Here is a 23,211-nt window from a genome sequence, read left to right as displayed (position 1 = left end):
TTTTGTGCCCTGAAGATCACCCACCAATATATGAAGGCTGGTGACAGAACATATGTGGAGAATATAAATGAACCACTCTCTAACAAACTATTTGTGCTCATTATCAAATTGAGTACCAAACTAGATTTGATCTCTGATTCAAACTCAATTAGCGCAATCTGGACCTATTTAATTTTGTTTTGGCTAAGTTCAATTTATTAACTTTTGGATGGACTGTCCTTAAAGAAAAACAGGTTCTCTTTCACCATGGGGCATAATGTTAGTATGTCCACTCTACTGGATTGGTAGTAATGCATCACTTGTTTGTGCACTTCTGTGTTTCAGCTGCGAAAGAACACCTCACAGGCAGCTATTTTTGTACATGTCTGATCTATCCAACTCTGTGATGACCTAGTGGTTGAATTTCCCAGGTTTCCCTGTTGGTTGAGGGCGTCGCCATCAACCTTGGTCAGTTTTTATTTGGCCTTTACCACAACACAAATGTTAGTGAAGGAGGAGGGGGAATTAAAAATTCAAATATCAATACAGTATCAGACCACTCATTCCTCAGGCTCTCCTTATTATGGTAGTTACATAGGATTACATAGGATATACAGCACAGAAACAGGCCATTCGGCCCAACCAGTCCATGCCGGTGTTTAAGCTCCACTCGAGCCTCCTCCCATCTTTCCTCATCTAACCCTATCAGCATAACCCTTTAGTCCCTTCTCCCTCATATGCTTATCTAACCGCCGCTTAAATGCATCTATACTATTCGCTTCAACCACTCCCTGTGGTAACGAGTTCCACATTCTCACCACTTTCTGGGTAAAGAAGTTTCTTCTGAATTCCCTATTTGATTTCTTGGTGACTATCTAATATTGATGGTCTCTAGTTTTGCGCTTCCCCACAAGTAGAAACATTCCCTCTGGGCTGGATTTTCATTGAGGAGTCGGGTACGAGGCAGGACTACAACTTTTGGGGTTGCAGTCTGGCCTCCATCGAGTTCTAGCCAACCCATGCGATTTTGACTTGATTGATCTTGTTGAGCCCGCCCAGCAGGCCAATTAAGGGCCACCTGGCAACAGGTGACTTCACAGGTTGATATTTCATCTGTCAAGAACTTTTGACAAATGAAATATCAGCGTTCGACAGCTGTTTGAAACTGTCAAACACTGATAATCTGTACTCTAAGTTAATTCCTTCCTGTCAGGATGATTTAGCGATCTCCCCGGAACAGAAAGCTGAATGCTGGAACTTTTGACAGATCGCGGCCATTCTGCTTTCTGTGCCGGTGAGATGAGGGACTCCCGAGACCTGAAGGAAGGAAGGCTGTAAAGGTACATAAATGTAAGTACACCTTCTTTAAACACTTTAAACACACCAAACACACTTACCTCTGCACTCATGCACCCATCACTCACCTGAACACCGGACATCTCGACCCCTCCAAGCCCTTCATCCCGGCGGCCCACCTCGCTAACTTGGCGTGGTTTGGAGCCGTCGGGAATCCCACATTTCAACAATGAAAATAGGGATTGGTTAAAAACTGCCTGTTAACTACCTGTTAACAGGCAGTTAATTGGCACTAATCCCCTTCCTGCCTCGGGGAGGCGGGTCCCAGTGCGGGTCGGGTACTCGCCTCCTTTGAAACTGGCATGGAGGCGGGTTGGGGGCGGGATTGGTTCGTGCCCCCAGATTTCGGGATTTTAAACCCCCACACACCTCCAATCCCGCCTCCACGGCCCAATTAAAATCCTGCCCTCTGTGTCTACTCTATCAAAACCTTTCACGATTTTAAAGACCTCTATTAGGTTACCCCTCAGCCTTCACTTTTCAAGAGAAAAGAGACCCAGCCTGTTCATCCTTTCCTGATAGGTATACCCTCGCATTTCTGGTATCATCCTTGTAAATCTTCTCTGCACCCTCTCCAGTGCCTCTATATCCTTTTTATAATAGGACCAGAATTGTACGCAGTACTCCAAGTGTAGTCTAACCAAGGTTCGATACAAGTTTAGCATAACTTCACTACTTTTCAATTCTATCCCTCTAGAAATAAACCCTAGTGGTTGGTTTGCTTTTTGTTACGGCCTTGTTCACCTGTGTCGATACTTTTAGTGATTTGTGTATTTGTACTACTGAGGTGGTGGTTAAGGCACATATTTGGCACAGAGTAGAAGGAGCTTTATTCTGCGCTTAAGGTGGGAGGAGGCTCATGTGGAGCATAACCACAGGCATAACCTGTTGGACCGAGTGGCCTGATTCTGTGCTGTGAAATTCGATGTAGTCCATTGTACCTGGAGTGTTTTATGCTGATATTAGAAATGTATTCCAGGGCCCAGCACTGGCATACCTCATCGTAAGGACTTTAATTCACTGAAAATTTAAAAGGAGGAAAAAAGGAAATTAGTTAACAGAAAAGGCCATTGAAGTTGAATAAGTTTTTCTGTAGGGACTATAAACTAGTGCATCTGTAATGACTGCAGACTGTTTATTTAAGTCTTTATTGCAGTACACTAGCCGAGAAATGACTGTCGGTGATATTAGTAGACAAGCACTTAATGCGTTTGTCTGACATCATTTTGTTTGCTATTTTAGTGGCCACGTTAACCCATTTAAAATAGGTTACTGTTGGCGTTGATGTCTTTTGGATGAGGCATTAAACTGAGGCCCTGTCTGTCCTCTCAGGGGGACATTAAAGATCCCATGGATCTATTTAAAGAAGAGCCGGGGAATTCTCCCGGTGTCCTGGCCAACAGTTATCCCTCGACCAACACCCAAAACAGATTATCTGGTCATTTACTTCTTTGCTGTTTGAGGGACCTTGCTGTATGCAAATTGGCTGGCGTGTTTCCAACATTACAACATAGAAACATAGAAGGTAGGAGCAGGAGTAGGCCATTCGGCCCCTCGAGCCTGCTCCGCCATTCAATGAGATCATGGCTGATCATCCAAACTCAGAACCCTGTCCCTGCCTTCTCCCCATATCCCTTGATCCCTTTAGCCTTAAGAAATATATCTAACTCCTTCTTGAATTTATTTAATGAATTGGCCTCCACTGCCTTCTGTGGTAGAGAATTCCACAGGTTCACCACTCTCTGGGTGAAGTAATTCCTCCTCATCCCTGTCCTAAATGGCTTACCCCTTATCCTTAGATAATGAATACACTTCAGAAAGTCTTTAACTGGTTGTAAAGTGCTTTGGGGCATCCTGAGGTTGTGAAAGGAGCTATATAAATGTGAGTCTTTCTTAAAATGCTTACATTTAGAAAATTTACAGATATTGCATTATAAATATTAACAGTTTTCCACTGTACACAAGGAGGAATAGTCCTTGAATGAAAAAAATCCCATTGTCTAAAAATTGTGAGCCTTTCTCGTGCTGAAATTGCCACAGCAAATATAAACAGGACTCTTCAATTAATTTCAAAATTGGTTAAATATTAAACAATGAAAGTGTTATGATGCCACAGAAACCTCTAACCATTTATTGTGACATCACAGAGAATTTATTAATGTGTGAACCACACTAGTTAATGTATTCTTAGACCTGTGGGATGACTTCCAGTTTGAAGCAGTTTATGATGGGAGCCAACCCTTGATAGTGATTCTTATCTTTTTTCAAAAGAATAGATACTACAAATATTTATTTTGTGTTAAACTATTAGGTTAAAGAATAGTCTGAATCTGCAGCCAAACTGCACATGCACGTGTTTACCACCTCCAGACCCGACTAGTCTAATGCTCCACCCTCAGTAAACTTCAGCTCACCCAAACCTCTGCTGCCCCCATCTAATCCGCACCAAGTCCCGTTTACCCATCACTTGTGCTCGCTGACCTAAATTGGCTCCTGGACACCAAAGCTTCAGATTTAACAGTCACATCCTTGTGTTTAAGTCCTTTCATGGTCTCACCCCTCCATATATGTGTCCTTGTACACGAATCACTGAATGTTAACATGCAGGTACACCAAGCAATTAGGAAAGCAAATGGTACGTTGGCCTTTATTATAAGAGGTTTTGGGGGAGAAATTCGGTATCGCCCCGTTTGGGGCGCTAGTTCTGGCGGTGCGCAAAGATTAGCGCCAGGCGCAAGTTCTCGCCACTTTGAGCGATATTGGGTTGCATCGCCCCTGGAGGTGATTGCGGCGCTAAATCAGGTGCTGCACGGTATTCTTAAGGTGCTAACCCGGCGGCGCGATGCAATTTCTCCGCAGGCGGGCGCAGCGCAGGTGCCGTCAATTATCGAATTCACCCAGACACGCTGGCGCCGGCCAGCTCTTAAAGGGCTGGATTGATTCTCTTCTGCAGCCACACTCTGCGCCTTGTAGGCCTCAAAATCGGCGGTAACCTACCTGTGGCGGCCAAAACTTCACCCACATGGAGAGGGCCAGGGAGAGAGCGCAGCGCTTCACCGAGGGGGCATTGGATGCTCTGGTTGACGCGGTGGAGCGCCGGCGAGCTGTGCTGTACCCGAAGAATGGCAGGAGGCCTCATCAAACCGAATACCGCAGAGCTTGGAGGGAGGTTTCCCAAAGAGTCACCTCCAGCAGCATGGTTCCGAGGACTTCTGTGCAATGCAGGAAGAAGTTCAACGACCTCACTCAGGTCGTCAGGGTGAGTGCCTTTTCCAGAATCATCTTCATCCCTCCATCTGCACCTCACTTTATGGCCAGAGGGTCTGCAAAGCCCCAATGGCCAGCTGTCATCCAGAACCCATGGCCCTTTCTGGAAACACACACGCACATTCAGCTCAGTGCATAATGTAAGGGCTATTCGACCATGGGAGGCATGTGATGCCAGATCAGGGCAGCATAATGTAAGGGCTATTCTACCATGGGAGGCATGTGATGCCAGATCAGGGCAGCATGTTTCATCACACCCCGTCCTTTCTCTTGCAGGCCAAGCTGGCGAGTAACCGCAGACAGCAGCTTCAGACTGGAGGAGGCCGGCCTCATCTGCAGACCCTTACAGACCTGGAGGAGCGAGTCCACCAGATCATCGCAAGCTGGATGACTGGCCTCGTCGCCTCTGGAGATGCCGATCCCATTGTGGACAGTGATGGTAAGGCCATGACCTTTTTGACCTCTCTCCTTCCAGTTGTTCCCCACACCAGCATGCTTTTTCACTCTCAACCCAATTCAGAGCATTGCAGCACTCATGCATCCCTTGCTGCCACCCTGTCCTTTCGCTAAAGCCACTCTTGAACCTCCCTGCTTTCAGATGCTGCATCACCAGCTCGGGAGGCGGGCCCTCAAGCTGCCACTGTGACTGACACCGGAGGCGATGAGGAGGAGGAAGCCGGAACATCCGCTCAACCCTCAGGCGAGCCAGCCCATCTCCAGACTGTGGAGACTCCTTCCCTGGAGGGGAGCAGGGGGGAATGCTCTGAGGAGGACCCAGCTCCAGGAACCAGCGGCCTGTAGCAACGCGAGGGGGGTAGGGAAGCTCGGGGGCCGTCTCTCCGGAGGGCAAGTCGGGCTGCGAGTCCTGCTGCACAGAACGCAGAGGAGGTGCGTGCCCTCGCTGAAATGAGTGCCCAGGCTGGGCTGAGGCACACTGAGCTCATGGCTGCAGTGGGAAGGATGCCCGAATCCATTGAGACACTGGCAAGGGGTGTCCAAGACTTCAGCGCAGCACAGGCAGCGAGTGTGCAGGACTTCAGTGCAGCACTTGCAAGGAGTGTGCAGGACTTCAGCGAAGCACTGGCAAGGGTTGTCCAGGGCTTCAACGAAGCAATGGCACCTGCCACGCAAGTGCTGAGTGCTGCCACGCAGTCACTTGCTGGTCTCATGCAGATGCAGATTGAGGCCACGCGAGCACTGACTGCTGCCACCCTTGCTGGATCAGGCAGGATTCCCCGGGGCCCTTGCAGCACCACAGCAGGCCAGCAATCTGTGCACCAACCGATTGCTGCGCATGCTGCGGTGCTGGCCCGTCAGAGTGCCAGTGTGTCGGCCGACCAGGGAGCTGCTGTCCGCTCTCAGGATGACAGCATTCCTGATGCCACCACTGGCACTTCTCCACTGCAGCTGCCACCACCTGCAGGACAGACTGCTTCCGCCCATGCAGAGTTGGAGCAGTCCGGAGCCGGGCCCTCCATGCCCAGAGCTCGTCCAGGCCGTCCCTCAGGGGCATCTGCGGTTTCAGACAGTCAGCTGGCCTCCACCAGCCTTGTTGTAGCCATTGGGGTCCCATTACGGAGGAGCTGCAGGGTGGGAAGGGGCCAATGGCGAAAGGGAAGCAGATCACCATCGAGGGGGAACAAGTAGAAGGTGCTGCTGATTCCTGTTACTTGTTTCATTCAAGGCAGAGGCTGCTGGTCTGAATGTTAGTTATGTTTTGGACAGTCTCCCGGGTGTGAGAGACACTTATGTTTTGGACAGTCTCCCGGGTGTGAGAGTCACTTATGTTTTGGACAGTCTCCCGGGTGTGAGAGTCACTTATGTTTTGGACAGTCTCCCGGGTGTGAGAGCCACTTGTGTGGCAGTCTGTATATTTTGCTTTCTGTTGCCATTGCTTTGTCAGGCGGGAAGGAAGCACATTTTGTACAATAAACAACTTTCTTTATTCACAATGGCCATGTCTGTTCTTTGGACAAATTTTGCCCTTGACCGGCTTAGGGGTAGCAGAATGGTTCCATTCATGTTCTTGGAATGGCAGCAAGCATTCCCTGAGAGGGGCCTAGAAGCGACTTGCTATAAGCCTCTGACGGACGGCCCTTGCAGTTTGTTCCTCCCTCCCGTCTTGGTGCTGCTGCTCCTCCTCCTCTGCTGGTGCTTCAATGTCTGGTGGCATTGGCTGGGTCCTGAGGATTGCCAGGTCATGCAGCATGCAACACACAATGCCGAAGTGGGAGACTCGCTCAGGTGAGTACTGAAGGGCTCCTCCGGAATGGTCCAGACAGCGGAACCGTTGCTTCAGCACGCCGATTGTGTGCTCCACGACGTTCCTGGTTGCTTGATGGCTCTCGTTGTATTGTTCTTCAGCAGGGGTGCTGGGCGAACGGACCGGGGTCATCAGCCAGGGGCACAGAGGATAGCCCTTGTCCCTGAGAAGCCAGCCTCCTGGGTGAGCCGGGGCCTCGAAAAGGTCTGCCACAGAAGTCTGGCGCAGGATGAAGGTGTCATGGCTGCTGCCTGGAAACTGGGCATTCATAGCGAGTATCAGCTGTCGGTGGTCACAGACCAGCTGCACATTCAAAGAATGGAACCCCTTTCAGTTGCGGAAATCCTCCGCATTCTCTAGAGGCGCCCGCAAAGCCACATGCATGCAGTCAATGGCGCCCTGCACCATGGGGAAGCCCGCTATTGTTGCAAAGCCCTCTGCGCGCTCTCGCTGCTTGTCCGGGGTCATTGGGAAGGAGATGTACTGCCGTCTCCTTCTAAAGAGGGCATTAGTCACTTGACGGATGCAGCAATGCACCGTGAACTGTGAGATGTTGGCAATGTCTCAAGTAGCGGCCTGAAAGGAGCCGCTTGCATAGAAGTTTAGTGCCACAGCGATCTTCACAGCCACCGACAGAGATGTCCTGCAACTTAGTTGAGGCTGCAGATCTGGCTGAAGCAGGTGGCAGAGCTCATTGACCACCTCCTTACTGAAGCGCAGCCTTCGGAAACACTGCCCCTCCGACATGTTGATAAATGAAAACTGCTGGCGGAAAACCCTGGCAGTGTAAGGTCTCGTGGGGCGATGTCTGTAGGCCCTCCTCCGTCTGGCCATGCCTGCCACTCTATCCCTGCGTCTCTGTGCCTTGTCCAAATGATTGAGAAGCACGACGTTCGCATCCAATGCAGCCCCCATAGTAAGAGCGCACTGAAAGTTATGCCGGTTGAGAAGCTCACCAACTGCAAAGTGATGTTCAGAAGGCTAAAGTTCCTCTGCCAGCACTGGCTCACTGCAGAAATGGCTCTCCGTTTGTCTCTGAGCAACTCTCTCTCTCTCTCTCCAAGAAGTTGTGGTCCAAAAATGGCTACCAAGAATAATCCAGAACAGTCCCCTTTAAATAGTGCCCCCCGAGCCCGACAGCGACTGGGAAACATTCCAGGTAACCTGTCCTTGTTAGCGCCAGGCTGAACGCAGGGGGGCGCCCCAAAGGCGTTGCACACTGAAATGACGTCATGATCTGCGTGCGCCGGTGAGCAGGCGCTAAGGTTTAGCGCCGCCGCAAAATGTCCGCGCAATATGGGAAGAGGCGCAGGGTTCGCTGCGCCCGGGTGCTAGTTGGTTAGCGCCCCACTTCTTGGCCTCTTTAGGCGCTAAAGGGTGGCGCAGCCAACCGAATTTTTCCCCCTTTGAGTATAAGAGTAAAGACGTCTTACTGCAATTATATAGGGCCCTGGTGAGACCACACCTGGAGTATTGTGTACCGTTTTGGTCTCCTTACCTAAGGAAGGATATACTTGCCATAGAGGGAGTGCAATGAAGGTTCACCAGACTGGTTCCTGGGATGGGGGGATTGTCCTATGAGGAGAGATTGAGTAGACGAGGCCTATATTCTCTAGAGTTTAGAAGAATGAGAGGTGATTTCATTGAAACATACAAAATTCTGACTGGGCTTGACAGGGTAGATACAGGGAGGAAGTTTCCCCTGGCTGGGGAGTCTAGAACCAGGGGTAACAGTCTTAGAATAAGCGGTCGGCCATTTAGGACTGAGATGAGGAGAAATTTCTTCACTCAGAGGGTGGTGAATCTTTGGAATTCTCTACCCCAGAGGGCTGTGGGGGCTCAGTCGTTGAGTATATTCAAGGCTGAGATCAATAGATTTTTGGATATTAAGGGAATCAAGGGATATGGGGATAGTTCAGGAAAGTGGAGATGAGGTAGAAGATCAGCCATGATCTTACTGAATGGCGGAGCAGGCTCGAGGGGCCAAATGGCCGACTCCTGCTCCTATTACTTATGTTCTTATGTTCTTATCTATGTAACCAGATCTGGCCCTAGAACCCTCCCCCTGCAATATAGTATGATATAGAACGATATGAAAGAAAGATAGACAGCAATAGAAAATAAATGACGACACTCCTAATTTCACATTCATCATGTGCTAAAAGCACTGACAAATTAGTCACGCTTGCTTAAGTAAGTGACACCTTTATAATTTTATGAGATCAGCATTGCTGAAACATGACAACAGGAAATCAGTTGTATTACTTCCTCTTTTAAAATTGTGCTGTGCAAAATAAGGATTTGCCATTCATTTGACTTGCATGGATTCTTTTTAATGGTGAGATCTTTGTGGAAGCTCATTTTCCATTATGAAAATACCAGGGATTAAATGCAGTATATTGGCGAGGTGATGCAAAGTTTGTGTGCTTTTATACATGATTGGAATCAAAGGATTAGATTCTAGTTTTGGAACCGCTTCCTGCTACTGATGATACTGGAGGTATTTTCTTGTGTGTAATTGACCTTTTACTGTTTTCAGCCATGGTCTGTGCCTGGAAGCTGTATGGGGGTAAGGAGCAATAAAACCAGAAAACTGGCCAACCACGACTCACCTGTAATAATGCTCATTTTGCATCTCTTAAGAGAATTAACAACCACTTAATGGGCCAAGTAATAGCTAAGGATGTTAACCCAACTTCATCGAGTGGCAAGTGCAGGAAATTAAAAAGATAAGAGCAGTTAATTTGTTCTGCTATATTTATGATGTGACTATTTCAGGATTTTAAAAGACTGATTTGTAGATCTAGAAGCATTAAAACAAAAGCATTTACTGTTAGGCATGTAATCAGAAACAAAGACTAAACTACAACTGAAAATGATGTGCCTTCTCTGCATGTGTAGTGAAAATATAGCTACATTGGTTAGTTCTGGCTTTTTTTATGCTTCTAATATATTTAAATAACCAAAGCCTGAGTTTTTTGATTTTCCATGAGGGAAAATGAAATATACAGTTGAGCAGTGTAATAACGCTTTTAAACAATTTACTGCTCAATTGCCTATGGATGGAGTGATGTTCAGCTGATTAAAATGCTGATGGCCGCAGACCAGTTGACTGTTTAAAAGCTGGGGAGGAGGCAGGGAGCTTAATTTCTAGGAGAGCTGGTGGTCTTGTGCAGCCCTCTGTCACAACACTGATACTGAACAAGTTAATGTAACAATCACAGTTAAACCCACATTGAACAACTACTATGTAAATGTTTAGTTGAATTAACTTCAATTTAATGGGTGCGTTAATTCCTACCAGATTATTTTAATTTCTCCCAGAGAAAACTGCTGCACCTTGCCATGAAAGTTCATTCATTGATTGGCCTTAGTGATTAATGACAGAGTTTCCCCCCAAAATATTTACAAATTTGAATTTGCTTTGTTTTCCAGATTGTAAAACAACGTATAGTATGCTGAAAACTGCAGTCTCAGCTGGTGTCCTGGTCTTCCTGTTTTGATATTCATCTCTTATCTCCCTTGTTGTTTCCATTAAACTTCAGCAGAAAACTGGCTCCTATTTGAGAAGAGAGAGAATCTAAAAAGGGAACAGCTTGTAATAATTAATCCATTGATAAAATACTGGTCACAATGACATTTTTTAGCAATGACTTCCCTCGATGCCATAGTTCTCCATTGAGTGTGCTTATTAGAAGTGTTCCTCTTCATAGAAAGAACTTTATGAATGTAACGACTTCTAGCAGCCGCTTGTTACAAAATATTTGCTTCAAAATATTGCAATTTGAATTTTTCGTCAAGACATTGGTCTCACAGAATTAGAGCTGGTTGTCTAGTCATGCTAGTTATGGAAGTAACTATCAAATACAGGCAACTCTTTCAGAAGCATAAAACATCTTCAACTCACAAGTCAAGGCGCGAGTGATCTATGATGATTTTTCACGAGTGAAGATGCTCGTATTCAGCTGTAGGGAGGCATTCCGCTTATTCCATGATCATTCATCACGAAGGGAAATTGCACGTGTAAAATACAACTAAACATTCCTGATATAATGGATCTGCGTAGTGGCAAACAGGATTTAGTTATAAAAGGGTCCACTGAATTTTAAAAATATTTAAATCTTCTAAAAATTACTTGGTTGTCACAAACATTCTTCTTTACAAAAGCTAATTGCCAACATGCATAATGGCTGTTTGATAAATTGCACCTGCGTGTGCTTCATCCAATTTAATGTTTTAGATACATCCGCTTTATTATATAAGTATATACACGAGCTGGTTTTATGAATGCACACTCCCGACAGGTGGCCTTACCTGCTGGGAGTGCAATTTCATAACATCTGCCTTATGGTCTTTGACTAGCTGCAGTTTCCTTTCATTCATTTCTATGGTACATTAAGTTTGATAAGGACTATATTCTTTGAGCTCAATTCTTCCCCTTTGCAAAGGTTGATCTCTTCATCATTTACTTACTTGGTAGGACTCAGCTGGAGGAAGATTTCCTCTGGGTGCTGCGTGTAGCAAAATCAGGAACACCTTTTTGCAGAATAAGTTTTGCACTGAGGGAATATTCCCCCCAGACCTCAAGTGTTAATATTGAACTTGAAATTCTTTAAGTAATTATCAGTCCAGTACTAGTAATAGAAATACTATTTTTCCAATTAATTAGTTTGTATTCTACAGCATAGTTTCTGTGGTCAATATAGATTCCTTATACCCCAAAAAGCAATCAAAAGAATGCAGAAATTCAATTCTACACTTGATCGGAGTGCACTGTAGTCATGCATTTGCTTTGCATGTGTGTAAACTATCACCAACTTCTGCAATTAAAGTTATCTCAAACCAACCTGTAGGTTTTGTATTTGTTCAAAGAGCAGAAGGTGGGACAGTATTATGTTGTGCACATTGGGTTGGTATAGCTACGAGCGGACCCAGCTGGCTGGTACCCAGAATGACTCCCTTTCTATACTATCCAGAATTATTTTCAATTCATTGCATGCAGTCTGAAGGTCACCTTTCACCATGACCTTGTCAATGAGATGGCTGTACTGCTCTTCAATGTAAGCTGCTGACTGAATCATTTCCTGGTATTCTTCTTCCTGCAATTGGAGAACAGAAGGTTTACTGTAAGACCAATACCATTCAGAATAGTAACAGAGATTGAATGAAAAAGATAGGAAATCGCACTGGAGATGAAAATCCTTTCACAAGTGTGAATGACTCAAACCACAAAGGTGCCACAGACAATTATACTGGGCCAGATTTTGCTGTAGAAACAGTGCTTACCGTTATTTATGTGGGTATCGGACAGCAACTTCTGGCGACCAGACATGCGCAGCTAAATGCAAAAATTTGGAAGTTGCTGTCCGAGATCTGATGTTGCTCCAAGAGCTTCCCGAAAACGGCATCTCGCCATCTGGCTCCCCATTCAACTACATTGAACAGTGTGAAGTTGCTGTACGGATGTCGTAGACATGGACTAAACTTGCCAGAAAAAGATAGGGCTTGTTCATTCTAGTGTAAGTACCCTTTTAACAGCGTGGTAAGTCTTAATTACTGCCAAGCAACCTCTCTGACACTGAAAATGAACTCTTACAAGTGTGAAGTCTCAATTCCTTCAGATTTTAATTGCAGGAGATTTAAAAAATAAAATTTAAATACTTTTTTTTTTACTGTCTCTTTTTCTCTCTCTCTCTTAATCCAGTCTTTCTTTCCCTCTCTTTATTTTACTTTCTGTACCTGATTTGACATTGAATTCAATATTCTGACTTACACCCCCTGGTTCAGACTCTGCTCATTAATGATTCTTCAATCTGATTGGTTAAGGAGATGTACAGTTGTTTGCCCTGTTCACACAGGTCTGAGATGCCCTGTAGAGGGCACTGCACTTTTTGGCTCTCTATTTTACAGCAAGTTCCAGTGCAAAACCCCACAGAAAGTCTACGGGCAAGTGCAAGTCTAATGAATGGCTGACAGCGTCCATTCGCCGCTCAGAGCAAAATCTGGCCCAATGTTTTGTGATGTGAATATAAAAGATGTAAATCACCCTCAGTGGTGCAATGGTCTCTTTATCATTTGACTGTCTTTTTAGATAGTGTTGGAATGTATTGTGTGAGTCAGAGCTTTAAACGTGGAGCTTCAAGGTCAGGGAGACTTCCAACTTCATCGCCTAAAATTTCTGCCCTTCTCTCCCGAAGGTATTGACTCGTCCATTGAAGTCAATGGAAAGGAAAATCAGACGGTGTGCATACTGGGTGAGCGATCTGCTACCGCCTGTATTACACCCCCCGCTAACATTGAAAGTTCCGCCCAGCATGGCTTAGTGCTACTCAAGGCAGCGGCTTCACCCATTAGGCCATGGGGGGAACTTTCAGGAATACTTAAAAAAATAAAGCTGTAAGCAATCTTGCCATATTAATGATGTTTCTGTTAATTGAGTTCCCTCATACTACTCAGAAATTCCTCCACATCAGTTCCCATGGTGATGTTAGCAACACTTGTGACTGGCTCCATTGTTATTGCCACTAAGGACAGTAAGTCATTGTAAATGATGAAAAATACTGTTTTTCACATGGGTTTGAAATCTGAGTGAATACTACTGGAGATTATACTAGTTGCATGTTGAAATGATGCTTCTATATAAACTACACTTTTAAAGTGATTTACAAACATTGTTAGTGTACGGTCTGCAGCACATTGGTATTCTGCCATTACAGTAAAATGCTATATACAGGAAACTCTCGTTTAAACGGCACCGAAATATCCGGAATTCTCTATTAACCGGCAAAATTCTCACTCCAAAAACACCTCAATAACCGGCAATGTTACCGAGTCCGAGTCTCCCGCAGTGGCCGAGTTAGTCAATGGGGGTAGTTCTCCAAACTGCCACTGCTCAGCTTCTTGGCGCTGTCGGAAGTTGGAACACCTCAATACCCCTGTAACAGGAGTCCGACTCTCCCACGCTGCCGGTAGTCTCTTCTGATCCGCCATTTTACAGGGGTACTGTGTGTCTCCCACGCTGCTGGTAGTCATTGCATTGCATTACCCTCACCTGGCAGTACTGTACTTAATCAAGCATCTTCCACCATCCATTTATCACAACATTCTGTAGGTGAGTACCCAATTACTGTATACTGCACATTTCTTGATTTTTTAATTTTTCTTTGTTAAAAATAGCCTCGGTAGATAACCCTCTCCGTCATCCGGAATTTTTGATCAACCGGCAACATGCCGGTCCCGTCGGTGCCGGATACTAAAGAGTTTCCTGTATTTGACTTTGAAGGAACCAAAGTAAGGGACCATTTTCTTGCTTCTTTCCTCTGTCTGGGAATGTGAAATTTAAAGTGAAATTCTTAATAAAAAAAACCTTTACCTGCAGTTTTGGACTTACTCCTAATTCTTTAATAACGTCATTTCCTGGTATTTCAGCCGTTGATGAGTTTGTCTTTGGTTCTTGAATAAATGGCTTGATAAATATCACATATGGTTTAAATTCTGCTGTCCTGAGGTGTTTGATTGTCTGTAAATTCAGCAAAAGAGCAACTTACTTACACCCAAAGGAGAACTACTATAGAATAGGTATAGCTATAAAATGGATATTATATCCAGTACTACCCCAGTATATTAATAAAAGACTTGCATTTATATAGCAGCTTATCACTTCTGTCTGGAGTGGGCCTTTGGCGTAGCGGTAGCATCCCCGCCGCTGGGCCAGAAGGTGTAGGGTTTCGAACCCCGCTCCAGACAGTCCCGGCAAGTGGAGTCGGAGCTCCAGCTCTAAATTCTGGGTTGACATCCAGCGGGATACTTGTGGGTGTGGGTGGCCCCCCCCCCTCGTATGGGTTGTGGGAGCCCGTAAAACCCTCCCGCCATAGGACTAACCACCCTAATGGCTGGTACGAAGATGGTTACGGTCACGGAAGGAGCGTTAAACGCGGCCAGAAATCCTTCCACCACTTCATACAGTTCCCCAAAGGGAACCGTGTGAAGACACGTACGACGACGACTTCTGTCTGAAAGACCTCAAAGTGCTCCACAATGAATAAGTTTGAAGGGCAAACTGTTGTTATGTAACGTCAAATCATGTAGCCGTCTTCCACACAGTAAGATCCCACAAATAACAGTGAGACAATTGACCAGCTAATCTGTTTTTGCCGGCATTAGTTGGGGATAATGTTGGCCAACACACTCGGCTCTGTGCTATGTCAGTGCTGCCTGTCAGCCTAGATTAGGGGCTTGTCCAGGAGGTTGTCTTAGACCTGCCCTAATTTTAGAGGCAAGAGTATTACCAACTGAGACAAGCTGACATTTATAAATGTCTGATTATAATGGAGAAGAAGATTACTAAAACACTTACTTGGGTTTGTTCATTCACTAAGAAAATCTTCCTTTTTAACAGAATTGTTCAAATGGAATACATTACATTAGATTTAACTTCTTGTGTAATTTAAATAATCAAATCACATTGAACACTCGAGATCTAAGGGTACATTTTTTCAAGACTCTTCTCCCAGCATGGAGTCTCACTTGATGGCAACATGGGTAGGAGAATCAGGGGCAGAGGTCAGCATGCCCAATTCATAGCATTCGTGCCTTTCTGGTCATTAAAATTAATGAATCTCCTCATACGATTCTCCGATCTGAGATCGCACTGAGCAAGGCTCCGCACCAGGACCGGAGTCTCTGAATAATTACCCATTGGTACTTTACTCCTCCAGGCCCAGAAGCCAACCGAGCCTGTACCAGAAACAGAAAGGCCAGCATTTTCCCTTAAAAAACGGGTGGGTTTGGAGCGTAGGGGCAGTTAAATTGTAAAATATGGGATTCCCGACCTGATCCCGTCTCCAACTCACCCACTTCCGGTTTTAACGGGGACAGGACGGGGGCGGGCAGCCAACCCACTCCCAGGGGGCGGTACCTTCATTTAAATATTGTGGCAGCCTCTTTTTTCACCTCCATTTTGAATTTAACTGCCTCTGGATGGGTTTCACACAATTCGTGAAACCTGGCAGTTAAACCAAGGCGGGGACTGCTGCATCCAGGAGGTAAGTGGCTTTATACATACCTCCTGGATCCAGGGACCCTGCCTAACCAACCCCCTGCCATCGGAGACCCCCTCACGAAGCCTCCGATCATCCCACCCCGCCCCCAGGTCTACGGTCCCCACCATGAGGACTACCCCCCCCCCCCCCCCACCGATGATGCTGAGGCCGGCCACAATCCTCCAGTGCTCCGGCCGACCACCCCCAACCCCCGTCAACGCCCCGTGATCCCTGACCCCCCACCCCGATTCACGACCTAGCCCATGACGATCCCCAACGCCCCCGGATGATCCCCGATCCCTCCAATCCCTCTCCCGGTCCCCTGCCGATCCTCCAACCCCCTCCCGATCCCTGATCCCCTGCTGATCCTCCAACCCCCTCCCAATCCCCTGCCGATCCTCCAACCCCCACCTGATCCCTGATCCCCTGCCAATCCTCCAACCCCCTGCCAATCCCCTGCCGATCCTCCAACCCCCTCCCGATCCCTGATCCCCTCCCGATCCTCCAACCTCCTCCCGACCCCCAACCCCCTGCCGATCCTCCAACCCCTCCCGATCCCCGATTCCCTGCCGATCCTCCAACCCACTCCCGATCCCTGTTCCCCTGCCGATCCTCCAACCCCCTCCCAATCCCCGCCGATCCTCCAACCCCCTCCTGATCCCCTGCCAATCCTCCAACCCCTCTCCCAATCCCCTGCCGATCGTCCAACCCCCTCCCGATCCCTGATCCCCTGCCGATCCTCCAACCCCCCTCCCGATCCCCGGCCGATCCTCCGATCCCCGGCCGATCCTCCAACCCCCTCCCGATCCCCAATCCCCTGCCAATCCTCCAACCCCTCTCCCAATCCCCTGCCGATCCTCCAACCCCCTCCTGATCCCTGATCCTCTGCCGATCCTTAAACCCCCTCCCGATCCCTGATCTCCTGCCGATCCTCCAACCCCCTCCCGATCCCTGATCCCCTGCCAATCCTCCAACCCCCTCCCGATCCCCGATTCCCTGCCGATCCTCCAAGCCCCTCCTGAACCCCGACTGACCCCCCTCCCACGATCACCGAACCTCCCCCATTCCCTGACTATACCGATCACCGAGCTCAGCCCCCGATCCCCCGACACCCCCCCGCCGCCACCGATCACCCACCATGCTGACCCCCTTTCAATCTGGCTGGCTGCGGGCGGGAATCCGAAGCCTCACATTCAAATGCTGTTAATGTCGGCAGAGCCTGTAGGAAAACCCGACCTCCCAGGTTTCCCGCCCGCCTCGGAGGCCCCCTGCCCCCAACCCACCTCCCTTGAGAAAATTCTGTCCAAAATGCTCAAAATACGCAGCCCATCAATCGTCATCTGTAAAGGGAAAAGACAGATTAAAACACTGAGGGCAGGATTTTCATTGGGCCGTGGAGGTGGGATTGGAGGCGTGTGGGGGGTTAAAATCTCAAATTCAGGGGGCGTGAACCCATCCCACCCCCAACCCGCCTCCATGCCAGTTTCAAAGGAGGCGGGTACCCGACCCACACTGGGACCCGCCTCCCTGAGGCGGGAAGGGGATTAGTGCCAATTAACTGCCTGTTAACAGGTAGTTAACAGGCAGTTTTTAGCCGAATCCCTATTTTTATTGCTGAAGTGTGGGATTTCCGATGGCTCCAAACCACGCCAAGTTAGCGAGGCGGACCGTCGGGCTGAAGGGCTTGGAGGGTTCGAGATGTCCGGTGTACAGGTGAGTGATGGGTGCATGAGTGCAGAGGTAAGTGTGTTTGGTGTGCGTAAAGTGTTTAAAGAAGTTTTACTTACATTTACATACCTTTACAGCCTTCCTTCCTTCAGGTCTCGGGAGTCTCTCATCTCACTGGCACAGAAAGCAGAATGGGCACGAGCTGTCAAAAGTTGCAGCATTCAGCTTTATGTTCTGGAGAGATCTCTAAATCAGCCTGAGAAGAAGGAATTAACTTGGGGTACAGATTGTCAGTGTTTGACTGTCAAACGCTGATATTTCATCTGTCAAAAGCTTTTGACAGATGAAATGTCAATCTGTGACGTCACCTGTTGCCGGTTAGCCCTTAATTGGCCTGCTGAGCCCGCTGGGTGGGCTCAACAAGGTCAATCAAGTGAAAATCGCGTGGGTTGGCCACAACTCAATGGAGGCGGGACTACAGTTGTAGTCCCGCCTCCTACACGCCTCCTCAATCAAAATCCAGCCCCATGGGCGCGATCTTGCCAGCCCTAGGGAGGCGGGTTTGGAGGCGGGACTGCCAGGAAAATGGCAGAATCTGGGGGCGGGTGCCGATCCCGCCCCCAACCCACCTCCATGCCATCTTCCCAGGAGACGGGTAGCCGACCTGTGCCGGGTCCCATCTCCGGGAGGCAGGAAGGGGATTACAGCCACTTAACTGCCTGTTAACAGGTAGTGAACAGGCAGTTAAGAGGATTTTCCCCATTTTTCCAGCAGAGGCACGGGCTTCCCGACGTTGGGAAACCCCGCCATGGTCACCGAAGCGAGCAGTGGGTCTGCGGGGGTCGGAGGGGTCCAAACGTGCGCTGTGGAGGTAAGTGATGGGTGCAAGTGTGGAGAGGTAAATATGTGAGGTAAGTGGAAAGTGATAGAAAATGTTTATTTACCTTTGTTTCTTCCTGTAGGCTTCAACAGTTGGGGATGCGGAGAGTCTCGCATCTCACTGGCAGAGATGACAGATGGCTGCTGCATTCTCCGATGCAACAACCATCTAATTTCTGCTCACAAAAGAGGTTTGATGAGTCTTGAATACAAGAACTCATCAAACAACAGAGAATGTCAGAGTTTGACAGCTTCACAGAGCTATCAAACGATGACAATTCATCTGTCAAAAATTTTTGACAGATGAAACGTCATACGCTGACGTTCTGTGTAACCGACTTCCCCTTAATTGGCCTGCTAAGCCCGCTGGGCGGGCTTAACAAGGTCAATCAAGGGAAAATAGCGTGGGTTGGCCACAAGTCAATGGAGGCGGGACTAAAACCTGACAAGCAGCAGTCCCGCCTCCAACGCGCCCCCATTGACAAAATCGCCCCCCATGTTCTAGTCTCCAGTCACCGGGGCTGTCTGGAGTGGGTCTCAAATCCTTCACCTTCTAACGCAGTGATGGGAATGCTACCAATAAGCCAAAGGCTCACTCCCATGCAGATGTACAGTTTTAATATTGTTGTCAGTGCCCTTAATCCTCCTACAGTGTAAATGGAGTGAATTTGGAACATCAAGATTGTACAAGTGGCTTTCTAATATAAATACAATGAACCTGTCTTCAAGTTTTATTTGATGGACATATTTTCACATTTATCACATCTAGTACTGTGAATTATTCTGCCTCACTATAATTGCTTTGATTGGAATGGAGAGCAACAGTTACCAAAACACTTACTTGAGGATTTGCATCCACTAAGCAAATCTTCTTTTTTAATATAACTGTACGAATGGAATCTACATTTATTCCATACAGATTGTCTTTGTATTCTCCATGCTCAACAAACCTAAAATAAAGAACAAAAAGCAACAATTCAACCTGTTGTTCTCAATTTCAAACCCTTTCAGTTTGAAGCATTTTGGATACAGTCTGGATGCCATTTTTCATATTGGTTACAATTTGAAGAAGAGCAGTGAGTTTGCCTGGTGTTCTGGTCAGTATTTCTCCCTCGACCAACACCACCAAAAACGTGAACTCATTTGCTGTTTGTTTGCAACCTTGCTGGGCACACTTTGGCTGTTGTGTTTCCCCACATAACAACAGTGACTTTAAAAGTAACTAATTGGTTATGACAGCCTTTGGGGTGTCCTGAGGATGTAACAAGTTACTATTTAAATACAAGGTTTTGTCCCCTTGATTAAAGGACACAATGCTGTTGATGGTGTTAGTTATTTAACAATTACTACAGGCACATGCTGCTCTTAAAGGTGAAGAAGATCTTTCTTACATGGGCTGTAAAGCTGCATTTACTTTAAAGCACTGACACCAATAGCAGTCCTGGCTTCAACAATATGAGGGCACGGTAGCATAGTGGTTATGTTAGTGGACTAATAATCCAGAGACATGGGGGTAGATTTTCCTGAAGCTGTCGGGAAGGAGGCGGGACTACAACTTTTGGGTTTTCGTCCCGCCTACATCGACGTCCAGCCAATCCGTGCGATTTTCCCTTGATTGACCTTGTTGAGCCCGCCCAGCTTTCAGTTCCGGCTGAGTGATGGACTCCCACAGCCTAGAGGAAGAAAGGCTGTTAAGGTAAGTACAGGTAATTTAAATTTCTTTACACACTTTAGACACACCAAACACACTTACCTTTGCACTCATGCACCCATCACTCACCTGAACACCGACATCGCGACCCCTCCAAGTCCTTCAACCCGACGGCCCGCCTGCTCTAACCTGGCGTGGTTTAGAGCCGTTGGGAACCCCACACGACACCCCTCAAAATAGGGATTAGGCTAAAAACTGCCTGTTAACTACTTGTTAATAGGCAGTTAATTGGCACTAATCCCTTCCCGCCTCGGGTCGGCGGGTCCCAGTGCGGGGCGGGTACCCGCCTCCTGTGAAACTTACGTGGAGGCGTATTTTGGGCGGGATGGTGTCGGGACCCCCAAATTCGGGATTTCCCCCCCCCGACACGCCTGAAACCCCGCCTGACGGCTCCAGGAAAATCTACCCCAATGAGTTCCAATCCCATTTAAATTCAGTTAATTAAATAAATTTGGGAATAAAAAGCTAGTATCAGTGATGGTAACCAGATTGTTGTAAAAACCCATCTGGTTCACTAAAGTCCTTTAGGGAAAGGATATCAGCCATCCTTACTTGGTCTGGCCTGTATGCGACTCCAGACCCACAGCAATCTGATTGGCTCTTAACTGCCCTCTGAAATGCCCCTCAGTTGTACCAAGCCGTTACAGAAAAGACCGACTGCAGCGGTTCAAGAAGGTGGCTCACCACCACCACCTTCTCAAGGGCAATAAATGCTGTCCATGCCTGCGGCGTCCGCATCCTGTGAAGGAATATTTAAAAAAAATAGTACGGGAAAGCAAATGAGCCAGTGCTGTTGCCTCCAGAAGCTTTATGACTGGACTAAAGTGGTAGCTTTCACCAGTAGCAGAGTCAGCAGATAGTATTAGCAGAGGCAGAGGTTGTCATGTTCTCTGGCTGTCAGCAGACGGAGTGGCTCAGTCTGTATATAGCCCAACAGTTTGGTTTTTTTTTGCTTTCTGATCTGCAGGAGCCTTCCTCACTACAGGCAGGTGTGTTTTTTTGTGTTGTTACAATGCTATCAGCTTCTTAAATGCAGCATAAATAATGGCATCACTTCTGCCCAATTACATGCAACATAAGAAACCAAGACCACATTTTCACCCATTGAGAAATGCTCCTGAGTGACGATGAAAGGAGCTGTGACCAGCAGAGGGCAGCAAGTTTAGGAGAAGAGGGGGTGGAAGTGGAGGGACAAAAAATAAACACATTGGGCCAGAAATTCGGGTCCAAATGCGTGAGTACGGTCTGGGTACTCACGCATCTGGCCGGTGGAAATGCCGGCGTTCAGCATGCACAGCGCATGCGGGGAACGCCGGCATTTCCAGTCCTCTGAACGAAGGGGTTCAGAGGCACAGCGCGTGCGACTGCACAGGCAGCGCTTGCGCAGTGAACTTCGTCGATTTCATTCATGGATTCAGTGAGGGTAAGTCCTTACAAGTTACACTTGAAAAAAGCATGTGTAAAGTTGTTCCAAGGCTGCGGAGGAAGATATATTTTATCGTGGAGCTTCTGAAAGGCAATATTTTTGTTTGGGAAAGGGAGGGAAGTTATTTTAAGAAATTTTAAGTAAGTTTTAAAGTTTAAATTTTTTTTTTTTTTAAACGGGTTTTCAGTACGGTAGGTAGAAGGAGCAATTGTGGCTGTGTGAATTGAATGTGAAAATGAGTGTTCTAAAATGAGTAATGTAACATTTCCAGCACTTTTAAGAAAGAAACTTTTCATCAGTAATAAGTAATTATGTATGTATGTCCGCATATATTCCTTTACGTATATGTATGTATGTTTTATATTCCTTTACTTATGTGTATGAATGTATGTTTTTAATTATGATTTTCCAATAAGTTACTTTCTCTGAAAGTCATAATTAAATAATACATTCATACACATAAGTAAAGGAATATATACATAACACGCAAAGGAATATATACAGACATACATACTTTCAGAAGCTCCACGATAAGAAATATCTTCCTCCGCAGCCTCTGGAGCAACTGTACCCATGCTTTTTTCATGTGTAAGTTGTAAGGACTTGACCTCACTGAAAGCATGAATGAAAGCGGCGAATTTTACTGCGCACGCGCTGCCTGTGCAGTCGCACGCGCTGCCTGTGCAGTCGCACGCGTTCTGCCTCTGAGCCCCTTCGTTCAGAGGACAGGAAATGCCGGTTTTCCCCGCATGCGCTGTGCATGCTGAAAACCGGCATTTCCTCCGGCCAGACGCGTAAGTACCCTGACCGTACTCGCGCGTTTGGAAGGGAATTACTGGGCCAACATTTTACATGTCAATAAAATGAAAAATTTAACAATTGCACGATTTGCCCCCTCGCATCTGCGACTGAGGGTCCAAGGAGGTGCATTGCGCAAGAGGTCATCGTCGTACGTATCCTCACACTGTTCTCTTTCGGGAACTGTATGAAGTGGTGGAAGGATTTATGGCCGTGATTAACGCTCATTCCGTGACCGTAACCATCTTTGAACCAGCCATTAGGGTGGTTAGTCCTATGGCGTGAGGGTTTTACGGGCTCCCACAACCCATCTGAGGGGGGGGGGGGCCACCCACACCCACGGACGCAAGTATCCCGCTGGATGTCCACCCAGAATTTATAGTTGGAGCTCCGACTCCACTTGCCGGGACTGTCTGGAGTGGGGTTCGAAACCCTACTCCTTCTGGCCCAGCGGCGGGGATGCTTACTGCTACGCAAAAGGCCCACTCCGCACAAAAGGTGACACCCATACGTTTCCTGCGCCTTTTCCCTCCCCGTGACTGGAGCCCTATGCTGCCACTTGAAAGACCAAGCTATCATCTGCCCTTTTTGCGGCGCCTTTGACTTCTCATTACCAATGATGAGCAGGCGCTGCGCCTCCACCTCCTTGAGGAGATTGCTGAGGTCATCATCAGTTCAATTGTGAGTTCTTTTAAAGCCGTGAATTGTGCTCATTCCAGCCATTTCACGTTGCTAATCGGATTGGGCCTTTGGCATAGCGGTAGGATCCCCGCTGCTGGGTCAGATCAGGGTAGGGTTTCGAACCCCACTCCAGACAGTCCCG

At 47.3% G+C, this 23,211-nt stretch overlaps 1 protein-coding gene across 1 annotated transcript in view; it reads right to left on the bottom strand.

The window, feature by feature from the left end:
* Window positions 1-8,894: 8,894 nt before the first annotated feature.
* LOC147101162 (MAGUK p55 subfamily member 3-like) overlaps window positions 8,895-23,211 on the bottom strand; it is an 83,905-nt gene continuing 69,588 nt past the window's right edge. Inside the window, exons 16-18 of the mRNA XM_085966377.1 lie at window positions 19,295-19,403; window positions 14,256-14,384; window positions 8,895-11,964 (exon numbers count right to left, since the gene is read on the bottom strand). Of these exons, the coding sequence (XP_085822503.1) occupies window positions 11,785-11,964; window positions 14,256-14,384; window positions 19,295-19,403 (418 nt within the window). The 3' untranslated portion in view covers window positions 8,895-11,784. The remainder of the gene's footprint in view (window positions 11,965-14,255; window positions 14,385-19,294; window positions 19,404-23,211) is intronic.

Source organism: Somniosus microcephalus, chromosome 24 (genome assembly GCF_052327205.1).
Source record: "Somniosus microcephalus isolate GS21.2 chromosome 24, FLI_Smic_1.0, whole genome shotgun sequence".
NCBI classification, from domain to species: domain Eukaryota; kingdom Metazoa; phylum Chordata; class Chondrichthyes; order Squaliformes; family Somniosidae; genus Somniosus; species Somniosus microcephalus.
Note: the sequence above shows the minus strand (reverse complement) of the source record. Positions and strands in the feature narration are given on the sequence as shown.